At 48.9% G+C, this 12,722-nt stretch overlaps 1 protein-coding gene across 1 annotated transcript in view; it reads right to left on the bottom strand.

The window, feature by feature from the left end:
• The window catches only part of LOC120021562 (EH domain-binding protein 1-like protein 1), a 41,984-nt gene extending 29,262 nt beyond the window's left edge, over positions 1-12,722 (bottom strand). The window contains exon 1 of the mRNA XM_038965353.1: positions 12,127-12,722. Coding sequence (XP_038821281.1) covers positions 12,127-12,230 — 104 coding nt within the window. The 5' untranslated portion in view covers positions 12,231-12,722. The remainder of the gene's footprint in view (positions 1-12,126) is intronic.

The following is a 12,722-nucleotide window of genomic DNA, read 5'->3' on the forward strand; positions in this document are numbered from 1 at the left end:
TCACAATTCCAATGGGTCAGAAGTTTACATACACTAAGTTGACTGTGCCTTTAAACAGCTTGGAAAATTCCAGAAAATGTCATGGCTTTAGAAGCTTCTGATAGGATAATTGACATCATTTGAGTCAATTGGAGGTGTACCTGTGGATGTATTTCAAGGCCGACCTTCAAACTCAGTGCCTGTTTGCTTGACATCATGGGAAAATCAAAATAAATCAGCCAAGACCTCCACAAGTCTGGTTCATCCTTGGGAGCAATTTCCAAACGCCTGAAGGTACCACGTTCATCTGTACAAACAATAGTACGCAAGTATAAACACGGGACCACGCAGCCGTCATACCGCTCAGGAAGGAGACGCGTTCTGTCTCCTAGAGATGAACGTACTTTGGTGCGGAAAGTGCAAATCAATCCCAGAACAATAGCAAAGGACCTTGTGAAGATGCTGGAGGAAATAGGTACAAAAGTATCTGGATCCACAGTAAAACGAGTCCTATATCGACATAACCTGAAAGCAAGGAAGAACCTCAGCAAGGAAGAAGCCACTGCTCCAAAACCGCCATAAAAATACAGACTACGGTTTGCAACTGCACATGGGGACAAAGATCGTACTGTTTGGAGAAATGTCCTCTGGTCGGATGAAACAAAAATAGAACTGTTTGGCCATAATGACCATCGTTACGTTTGGAGGAAAAAGAGGGAGGCTTGCAAGCCGAAGAACACCATTCAAACCATGAAGCAGGTGGGTAGCAGCATCATGTTGTGGGGGTGGTTTGCTGCAGGAGGGACTGGTGCACTTCACAAAATAGATGGCATCATAGGAAAGAAAATTATGTGAATATATTGAAGCAACATCTCAAGACATCAGTCAGAAAGTTAAAGCTTGGTCGCAAATGGGTCTTCCAAATGGACAATTGACCCCAAGTTTACTTCCAAAGTTGTGGCAAAATGGCTTAAGGACAACAAAGTCAAGGTATTGGAGTGGCCATCACAAGGCCCTGACCTCAACCCTATAGAAAATATGTGGGCAGAACTGAAAAACTGTGCGAGCAAGGAGGCCTACAAACCTGACTCAGTTACACCAGCTTTGTCAGGAGGAATGGGCCAAAATTCACCAACTTATTGTGGAAGGCTACCTGAGACTTTTGACCCAAGTTAAACAATTTAAAGGCAATGCTATCAAATACTAGTTGAGTGTAAACTTCTGACCCACTGGGAATGTGATGAAAGAAATAAAAGCTGAAATAAATCATTCTCTCTGCTATTATTCTGACATTTCACATTCTTAAAATAAAGTGCTGATCCTAACTGACCTAAGACAGGGAATTCTTACTAGGATTGAATGCCAGGAAGAGTGAAAAACTGAGTTTAAATGTATTTGGCTAAGGTGTATGTAAACTTCCGACTTCAACTGTACTACACTGACATTCCAACACACACATACTAAACTGACACTCCAGCACACACATACACACACATAGACACACTTTCACAACCTTCACATATGCTGCTGCTACTCTTTTATTTTATATTCTGATTGCCTAGTCACTTTACCCTTTACTTTTACGCTTATAGGGAAGGACATTCAACAAGCACAGCACTTACACAAATGACTGATGGATGGCTGAGAGAAATCAATAATATAAATATTGTGGGGGCTGTTTTGTTAGACTTCAGTGCGGCTTTTGACATTATCAATAATAGTGTGCTGCTGGAAAAATGTATGTGTTATGGCATTACACTCCCTGCTATATTGTGGATAAAGAGGTACCTGTTTAACAGAACACAGGGGGTATTCTTTAATGGAAGCCTCTCCAACATAATCCAGGTAGAATCAGGCATTCCCCAGGGCAACTGTCTAGGCCCATTACCTTTTTTCAATCTTACATCAGATATCAGCTGATGTAAGAAAGGCTTTATAAATACATTTGATTTGATTTTACTAATGACATGCCACTGGCTTTGAGTAATGCCAGTGTGTCTATGTATGCGGATGACTCAACACTATACACGTCAGCTGCTACAGCAACTGAAATGACTGCAACAATTAACAAAGAGCTGCAGTTAGTCACGACTTCCACCGAAGTCGGTTCCTCTCCTTGTTCGGGTGGCGTTCGGCGTCACCGGTCTTCTAGCCATCGTCGATCCACTTTTAATTTTCCATTTGTTTTGTCTTGTTTTCCTACACACCTGGTTTTCATTTCCCTCATTTATTGTTGTATATTTAACCCTCTGTTCCCCCCATGTCTTTGTGTGGAATTGTTTGTTGTTGTCACGACTTCGACCGAGGCAGGCTCTCCTTCCCGTGCGGGTGGCGTTCGGCGGTCGTCGTCACCGGCCTATTAGCTGCCACTGATCTTTTTCTCCCCCTCCCTATGTGGTTATTGGGTTCACCTGTGGTGTATTAGGGTTAATTAGTTGGGCTTATTAGTCAGCCGGCCCGCACGTTTCTTTGTGCGGGATTGTTTGCTTGTAAGTAGTGGTGTTGATTGTGTGCTACGTGTTTTCTGGACTGTGTTCCTTTTCCCCGTGTCTGGGGTTGGTTAGATAGTACACCCAGTGTGTTTATAGGGTGGACTAGATGGTCCGTGTTCATTAAAGAACATTCTGTATTTGGCACCTGCTGTTTCCTGCGTGTTGACTCCACACTCCGACACCCAGGCCTTACAGAATCCCGCACCCGAAATGGAGTCAGCAGGAGCAGCAGCCAACCCTCTCCCATCGATAGAGGAACGGGTGCTCCAGCATACCACTGTTCTCCACCGTATTGGAACAGCGATGGATTCGATGATGGAGCGAATGGATCGATGGGAGAGGAGTGGTTTCCTCTCTCCACCTTCGGCTCCTCCAGCCCAGGACTCTTCATTCCTCGGCTCCAGCGCTCTCCGTCTGACACTCCCGAGGGATTATGATGGATCGGCGGTGGGGTGCCAGGGGTTCCTACTCCAACTGGAACTGTACCTTGCCGCCGTAAGACCCACTCCCTCGGGAGCGGAGAGGGTGCGTGTCCTCGTCTCCTGCCTCACGGGTCGTGCTCTGGAGTGGGCCAACGCGGTCTGGAATGGCCCAGACTCGGCGAAGGAGCATTACTCAGAATTCACCCGCCGTTTTCGGGCCGTATTTGACCATCCTCCAGAGGGCCGAGCGGCGGGAGAACGACTGTTCCACCTTAGGCAGGAGAAGAGGAGCGCCCAGGATTACGCGCTGGAGTTCCGGACCCTGGCTGCAGGATCTGGGTGGAATGACAGGGCCCTTATTGATCGCTACCGGTGTAGTCTCCGGGAGGACGTCCGCAGGGAGCTAGCATGTCGGGACACCACTCTTTCTCTGGATGAGCTGATTGACATGTCCATCCATCTGGACAATCTGCTGGCTGCCCGCGGGCGTTCTGAGAGGGTCCTGTACGTTCCACCACCCAGCCCCTCCGCTCCTATTCCAATGGAGTTGGGAGGGGCTGGGCCGAGGGATACCGGAGGAGGAGGCTCTCCCTGCACCAGCTGTGGTCGGAGAGGACACACGGCCGATCGGTGCTGGGGGGGTCCGTCTGGGAGTCGAGATGGCAGGCGGAACGCTTCTCGATCACCCCAGGTGAGTCAGCACCAAACTCACCCAGAACCCCCTGTTAGTCACATGTTTGTCTTGATTTTTTTTCTGAAATGTTTCCCCTCTTCCCAGCATAGGGCGCTAGTCGATTCAGGCGCAGCTGGGAACTTTATGGATCGCGGACTCGCTCTTAGGTTAAGGATTCCGCTTGTGCCGATAGATTCTCCCTTTCCCGTGCACTCCCTAGATAGCCGGCCATTAGGGTCAGGGGTGGTCAGGGAGACCACTGTCCCCCTGGACATGGTGACGCAGGGGAATCATAAGGAGCGTATCAGCTTTTATATTATTGATTCGCCTGCGTTTCCAGTGGTGCTAGGGATTCCCTGGCTGGCCCGGCACAATCCTAAAATTTCGTGGAGACAGGGGGTTCTCCAGGGGTGGTCAAAGGAGTGTTCTGGAAGGTGTTTGGGAGTTTCCATCGGTGCCACGTCGGTGGAAAGTCCAGACCAGGGTTCCCCGGTGTGCATTCCCCCCGAGTATGCCGATTTGGCAATCGCTTTCAGTAAAAAGAAAGCGACTAAATTACCACCTCATCGACCGGGAAGGGATTGTGCGATAGATCTCCAGGTAGACGCTGCGCTTCCCAAGAGTCACGTGTACCCATTGTCCCAAGAGGAGACGGTGGCTATGGAGACATATGTCACTGAGTCTCTGGGACAGGGGTACATTCGGTCCTCCATCTCAACCGCCTCGAGTTTCTTTTTTGTGAAGAAAAAGGAGGGAGGTTTGCGTCCGTGTATTGATTATAGAGGTCTAAATGCCATCACCGTAGGGTTTAGTTACCCACTACCTCTCATTGCTACGGCAATGGAATCATTTCACGGAGCGCAGTTCTTCACAAAATTGGATCTCAGGAGCGCGTATAGTCTGGTGCGTATTCGGAAAGGAGACGAGTGGAAAACCGCATTTAGTACCACATCGGGCCATTATGAGTACTGCGTCATGCCATATGGGTTAAAGAATGCTCCAGCCGTTTTCCAATCCTTTGTAGACGATATTCTCAGGGACCTGCACGGGCAGGGAGTGGTTGTTTATATCGATGACATTCTGATCTATTCAGCCACTCACGCCGCACATGTGTCTCTGGTGCGCAAGGTGCTTGGTAGACTGCTGGAGCATGACCTATATGTCAAGGCTGAGAAGTGTGTGTTCTCTAAACGAGCCGTCTCTTTTCTGGGTTATCGCATTTCCACCTCGGGCGTGGTGGTCCCGTGTAGCTCAGTTGGTAGAGCATGGCGCTTGCAACGCCAGGGTTGTGGGTTCGATTCCCACGGGGGGCCAGTACAAAAAAAGTATGAATGTATGTACTTGTAAGTCGCTCTGGATAAGAGCATCTGCTAAATGACTTAAATGTAATGTAAATGTAAATGTGGTAGGGAGTGACCGCATTAAGGCCGTGCGTAATTGGCCGACTCCGACCACGGTAAAAGAGGTGCAGCGGTTTTTGGGTTTTGCCAACTACTACCGGAGGTTTATCCGGGGTTTTGGTCAGGTAGCAGCTCCCATTACCTCACTGCTGAAGGGGGGTCCGGTGCGGCTGCAGTGGTCAGCAAAAGCGGACGGAGCTTTCAACAGGTTGAAGGCGCTGTTCACGGATGCGCCCGTGTTGGCGCATCCGGATCCCTCTCTAGCATTCATAGTGGAGGTGGACGCGTCCGAGGCTGGGGTAGGTGCCGTGCTATCACAGCGCTCTGGTACGCCACCAAAACTCCACCCCTGTGCTTTCTTCTCGAAGAAGCTCAGTTCAGCGGAGCGTAACTATGATGTGGGGGACCGGGAGTTGTTAGCAGTGGTCAGTGCCCTGAAGGTGTGGAGACACTGGCTTGAGGGGGCTAAGCACCCTTTTCTCATCTGGACCAACCACCAGAATCTGGAGTATATTCGGGCAGCTAGGAGACTGAACCCACGTCAAGCAAGGTGGGCCATGTTCTTTACCCGATTTCAGTTTACGTTAACATATAGACCGGGCTCTCAGAACGTAAAGGCGGATGCACTGTCCCGTTTTTACGACTCGGACGATCGGCCCACCGAACCCACTCCCATCCTTCCCGCCTCTAGGCTGATAGCACCAGTGGTGTGGGAAGTGGACTCGGACATCGAGCGGGCGTTACGGGCGGAACCCGCTCCTCCTCAGTGTCCGGTGGGGCGGAAGTACGTGCCGCTTGGTGTTCGGGACAAATTGATTCGGTGGGCTCACGTTCTACCCTCCTCGGGTCACCCTGGGGTGAAGAGGACGGTGGGGAGTCTTCGGGGGAGGTATTGGTGGCCTACCTTGGCGAGAGACGTTAGGGTTTATGTTTCCTCCTGTTCGGTATGCGCCCAGAGTAAGGCTCCTAGGCACCTTCCTAGAGGGAAGTTACAACCCCTCCCCGTTCCACAACGGCCTTGGTCGCACCTGTCCGTAGATTTTCTGACCGATCTTCCACCGTCTCAGGGAAACACTACGGTACTGGTGATTGTGGATCGGTTCTCGAAGTCCTGTCGTCTCCTCCCGTTGCCCGGTATTCCTACAGCCCTACAGACTGCGGAGGCATTATTCACCCACGTCTTCCGGCACTACGGGGTGCCGGAGGACATCGTTTCTGATCGGGGCCCCCAATTCACGTCCCGAGTATGGAGGGCGTTTATGGAGCGTTTGGGGGTCTCGGTCAGCCTGACCTCCGGGTATCACCCTGAGAGTAATGGGCAGGTGGAGAGAGTGAACCAGGAGGTGGGTAGGTTTCTGCGGTCGTATTGCCAGGACCGGCCAGGGGAGTGGGCGAGATACATTCCCTGGGCTGAAATGGCCCAGAACTCACTACGCCACTCCTCTACTAACGTGTCCCCCTTTCAGTGTGTGTTGGGGTACCAGCCGGTCCTGGCACCATGGCATCCGAGCCAGACCGAGGCCCCTGCGGTGGAGGAATGGGTGCAGCGTTCCAAGGAGACATGGAGGGCCGTCCAGGAATCTCTCCAACAAGCCAGTGGACGGCAGAAGAGGAGCGCTGACCGCCACCGCAGTGAGGCCCCCGTGTTTGTACCGGGGGACAGGGTCTGGCTCTCGACCTGAAACCTGCCCCTCCGCTTGCCCTGCCGGAAGCTGGGTCCGCAGTGTGTAGGGCCCTTCAAAGTCCTGAGGAGAATAAACGAGGTGTGTTATCGATTACAACTCCCTTCCTATTATCGTATTAACCCCTCGTTTCATGTGTCTCTCCTCAGGCCGGTGGTAGCTGGTCCCCTACAGCACGGTGAGGTGCCGGAGGTCCCTCCTCCCCCTCTGGACATCGGGGGGTCCCCGGCGTACACGATACGGGCCATTCTGGACTCGAGACGCCGGGTGAGGGGCCTTCAGTACCTCGTGGACTGGGAGGGGTACGGTCCGGAGGAGAGGTGCTGGGTACCGGTGGGGGACATTTTGGATCCGTCGATGCTGAGGGATTTCCATCGCCTCCATCCGGATCGCCCTGCACCTCGTCCTCCGGGTCGACCTCGAGGCCGGTGTCGGCGCGCTGCGGGAGCCGCGCGTCAGAGGGGGGGTACTGTCACGACTTCGACCGAGGCAGGCTCTCCTTCCCGTGCGGGTGGCGTTCGGCGGTCGTCGTCACCGGCCTATTAGCTGCCACTGATCTTTTTCTCCCCCTCCCTATGTGGTTATTGGGTTCACCTGTGGTGTATTAGGGTTAATTAGTTGGGCCTATTAGTCAGCCGGCCCGCACGTTTCTTTGTGCGGGATTGTTTGCTTGTAAGTAGTGGTGTTGATTGTGTGCTACGTGTTTTCTGGACTGTGTTCCTTTTCCCCGTGTCTGGGGTTGGTTAGATAGTACACCCAGTGTGTTTATAGGGTGGACTAGATGGTCCGTGTTCATTAAAGAACATTCTGTATTTGGCACCTGCTGTTTCCTGCGTGTTGACTCCACACTCCGACACCCAGGCCTTACAGTTGTAAGTGCTTGTGCACATGTTTACTGGTGCGCGTCGGGTTTTGTACCCATGTTGGTTATTTCTTTAGGCTGTTGGTTTTGCAATTAAACTGCTCTGGCTATTACCTAGTTCTGCTCTCCTGCGTCTGACTTCCCTGCCACCAGTTACGCACCCCTTACAGTTAGTTTCAGGAATAAGTTAGGAATAAGTTAGCCCTAAATATTTCAAAGACTATTTCAAAAACGAAAAACATTGTATTTGGGACAAATCATTCACTAAAGTCTGTCCATAATAAAGCACTACTCTACCTTCTTAACAGCACTATCAACAAGGCAGGTCCTAGTTTTGTCGCACCTGGACTACTGTTCAGTCGTGTGGTCAGGCACCACAAAGAGGAACTTAGGACAATTGCAGTTGGCTCAGAACAGGGCAGCACAGCTGGCCCTTGGATGTACACAGAGAGCAAACATTAATAATATGTATGTCAATCTCTCCTGACTCAAAGTAGAGGAGAGATTGAATACTTGTATTTGCGAGAGGTATTGACATGTTGAAAGCACCGAGCTGTCTGTTTAAACGACTAGCACACAGCTTAGACACTCATGCATACCCCACAACACATGCCACTAAAGGTCTCTTCACAGTCCCCAAGTCCAGAACAGACTATGGGAGGCGCACTGTGAAGCAACACAAACATAGGCAGAGACACATGCATACACACACATGATACACACACGTACACATTGGATTTTGTGTTGTAGATATGTGATAGTGGAGTATGGGCCTGAGGGCACACACTTAGAGTGTTGTGAATTCTGTAATGAATGTATTGTAATGTTTTAAAAATGGTATAACATTCTTAATTTTGCTGGACTCCAGGAAGAGTAGCTGCTGCCTAACTAATGGGGAACCATAATAAACCCCAGGAAGAGTAGCTGCTGCCTAACTAATGGGGAACCATAATAAATACAAAATACAAATACAAAACTACCTTGTACTCCTGCACATTGACTCAGTACTCTTTGTATAGAGCCCTGTTATTGTTATTTTATTGTGTTAATATTTCCTTTATTTTTTCATATTAACTCTGCATTGCTGGGAAAGGGCTCGTCAATAAGCGTTTCATGATAAAGTCTAGACCTGTTGTATTCGGCACATGCAACAAATAAAATGTGATTTTAATCGATCCATCACCCTGATGGGGCTCAACGCTCCAAGGCTCAACGCATGGACGACGTATCAGATTTCAAAAGGTCTGTGTTTTATTAAAGGTCTGTGTTTTCAAAGTTTAAATCTTATCTGCTAAGAAAGAATGATATAGTCACACTACTGTACAGTACACAATAGCACATGCTATAGCTCTGTTGGAACATGACAGAATTTGCAAGGACATGGCACGGCTGGCAGGCCTGTTAACAAATTACATTGTTGTGTAGTCTATGGTGCAACTCAGACACTCATTGAACAATCTTGAAAGACTACATTGAAAGATCTCCCTTATCATGGTTGACAGAAAAAAGGTACGTAGTAACTTTCGGATTTCGCTAAGAGTGAAGAAAGCATTGTTTTAATTGAATCAATTATGAGGCCCTTCTCCTCTTAAGATCAAAGTAGGCAAAGGCTAGCCTAATTGATGACATGTATGATGACATCAACACAGATAGCCTATTTAACAGTACAAATAAATACCAACAAATCTAATCATAGTGAAATAAATTAAGTTAAAAGTGATATAACTCTTGAAAACATTTGCCCTGCTTCCCAGTATCTGGTCATGACATCATCATCATTATGATACAGATTATCCTGTCAGCTGAGTGAACTGAGTAATGTCTGTTATTTATCAGTATGACAGTGATGAGGTAGGCTTGTGGTAGGAGTATTGATGCCTATTGTGTGCATTACATCTACAGTAGACCTGTGCCTATGGGACACAGTCTTTTCACGCCACTTCCATACTAAGTGATTTTCGGAGCAAGTTAGGAGAGTATTTTTGCAAACCCTATATATTTTCCTAACCTTAACCTCTGCCTCCTAACCTGCTACGTTAATTCTCCTGAACTGTTGCGTAAGTTCTAACCTGTCACGAAAAAGTCACGTTGGTATCAAGTGGCGTGAAAATAGTGTTTATCCTGCGCCCATAGCCTACTATAATTACGATACACGCTAAAATGTAGAGGCTCAATTCAATTTCACAGCCACAAAATTGGCTATAGCTGTCACGGACGTCGTAAGAAGCGGACCAAGGTGCAGCGTGGTGAGCGTACATATTCCTTTTTATTTGAATGACACCAACAAAACAATAAACAATACAAAGTGAAGCTTAACAGGGCTATTTATTTGTATTTATTTTACCTTTATTTAACTAGGCAAGTCAGTTAAGAACAAATTCTTATTTTCAATTACAGCCTAGGAACAGTGGGTTAACTGCCTGTTCAGGGGCAGAGCGACAGATTTGTACCTTGTCAGCTCGGGGATCCAAACTTGCAACCTTTCGGTTACTAGTCCAACACTCTAACCACTAGGCTACCCTGCCGCCCCTTCGTTAGAGGCTATGAAGCCTCTAACAAAGTTAACTACCCACAACGAAAGGAGGGAAAAAGGGCTACCTAAGTATGGTTCCCAATCAGAGACAACGATGGACAGCTGTCCCTGATTGAGAACCATACCCGGCCAAAACATAGAAACACAAAATCATAGAAAACAAAACATTGAATGCCCACCCCAAATCACACCCTGACCAAACCAAATAGAGACATAAAAAGGCTCTAAGGTCAGGGCGTGACAGTACCCCCCCCCAAAGGTGCGGACTCCGGCCGCAAAACCTGAATCTATAGGGGGGGGGTCTGGGTGGGCATCTATCCGCGGTGGCGGCTCTGGTGCGGGACGCAGACCCCGCTCCACCACTGGCTCACCCCACTTTGGTGGCACCTCTGGTGCGGGGACCCTCGCTGCGGGCCCCGGACTGGGCACCGTCGCTGGGGGCCCCGGACTGGGGACCGTCGCTGGAGGCTCCGGACTGGAGACTGTCGCTGGAGGCTCCGGACTAGAGGCCGTCGCTGGAGGCTCCGGACTGGAGGCCGTCGTTGGAGACTTTGTGCCATGACTCCTCATTGGAGGCTTCGTGCCATGGATCATCACTGGAGGCTTCTTGCCATGGATCATCACTGGAGGCTTCGTGCCATGTATCATCACTGGAGGCTTCTTGCCATGGATCATCACTGGAGGCTTCTTGCCATAGATCATCACTGGAGTGAGGAGACGTATGGGCAGTCTGGTACGTGGAGCTGCCACAGGGCTCACCAGGCTGGGGAGACATACAGGAGGCCTGGTTCTGGCAGCATGCACAGGACTCACCAGGCTGGGGAGAAATACTGGAGGCGTGATTCTTGGCGCTGGCACCGGATACACTGGGCCGTGGAGGCGCACTGGAGGTCTCGAGCGCAAAGCTGGCACAACCCGTTCTTGCTGGATGCCCACTACCACCCGGCAAACGCGGGACGCTGGCACAGAGCACACCGGCCTGTGAATGCTCACTCGAGACACCGTGCGCATCACCCCATAACACGGTGCCTGACCAGTCACATGCTCCCCACGATAAGCACGGGGAGTTGGCTCAGGTCTAAACTCCGACTCCGCCAATCTCCCCGTGTGCCCCCCAAAAACATTTTTTTTGAGCTGCCTCTCGGGCTTCCGTGACCGGGTCTTGTCCCTTGCCATTCTCTACTCCCCGGTCCAGCTCGTCCTCCAGGTTGGCGCACGCTGCTTGGTCCCTTGGTGGTGGGTAGTTCTGTCATGGACGTCGTAAGAAGCGGACCAAGGTGCAGCGTGGTGAGCGTACATATTCCTTTTTATTTGAATGACAAACAATAAACAATACAAAACGACCGTGATGCTTAACAGGGCTATGAAGCCTCTAACAAAGTTAACTACCCACAACGAAAGGAGGGAAAAAGGGCTACCTAAGTATGGTTCCCAATCAGAGACAACATAGACAGCTGTCCCTGATTGAGAACCATACCCGGCCAAAACATAGAAACACAAAATCATAGAAAACAAAACATAGAATGCCCACCCCAAATCACACCCTGACCAAACCAAATAGAGACATAAAAAGGCTATCTAAGGTCAGGGCGTGACAATAAGTAAAAAAACATTGTCTTCATTTATGGCAAGGGTGAAGCATAAGGCTAGCAATGTGGTTAAGGTTAAATGTTAGGTTTAAAATAACATTTTAAATATAACAATTGGAAAAACAGGCAGAGTTTAGCCATCATTATGGCTTTGTGGTTGTGGTAGCTAGTGACGACAGCTCACGCGCCTCTCTTATTCATATTACTGTTTCAAAGGAAACAACGAACTAACCGCATTCTGCGCTCTTCCTGTAACTCTGTTGTCACTAGTACGGAAATGGAATACGGTCCGTTATGGGTTGGATCAAATAAATGGAATAGGTTCTTGACAAGGATGCCTAAAGCAGTGTCCATGGTGGTAGGCTGCGCAAACCTAACATTAAAGTAGAAATATTACAAGGAGAAACGCCCTTCATGGGAGCAGATAGATAACGTGAGTCAATGGGATGTTGTGAAAATGAGTTCGTTTAACCTAAATAAATGACATAACCTACCATTTCTTCGTGCATTCCAACACAAGTTCTTGATAAGACGCCACAAACTGGAATTTTGAAGCTTTCTTGCCAACGCGTTGTAATCTTTTCCAAACCGAAGTCATAATTTGGTTGAGGTATTACAAAGTTTTAGAAAGTAAGTTTCACTTTCTTGTAACTCTTTTCGGGATGGTTGTTCAATGACAGTTCGTAGTGTGTAAAACCGTTGTCTTCAAGCTGACCGTGTTCAAAAGGAACAGCCGCAGGTGAAGAAGTTGAGTTGAGTCACATAAAACTGTCGCCATCAACTAAACGCATCGAAGGAAAAAAAACATGTAGCGCGGAACTACAGTTATTATTAAATACAGTATTTATAAGCGGAACCGAATCCACTGTCGTGCGCATTTCAACACTTCCACATGGTCAGAATAAGGAAAAACAAATATCCTAAAAGCAACTGCTCGTCCACAATAAGAATTCCCGAGTTAAAAGACAGTGTCGACAATTCATCCAGGTATATAATAGCTGTCCTTCGCCCAGCCAGGGAAATAAAACTGTCCGATAAAGCCACCATAACACATTTTAGGCTACGTTATACTGACAGTGTAATAAACTCT

Source organism: Salvelinus namaycush, chromosome 26 (assembly GCF_016432855.1).
Source record: "Salvelinus namaycush isolate Seneca chromosome 26, SaNama_1.0, whole genome shotgun sequence".
NCBI classification, from domain to species: Eukaryota; Metazoa; Chordata; class Actinopteri; order Salmoniformes; family Salmonidae; genus Salvelinus; species Salvelinus namaycush.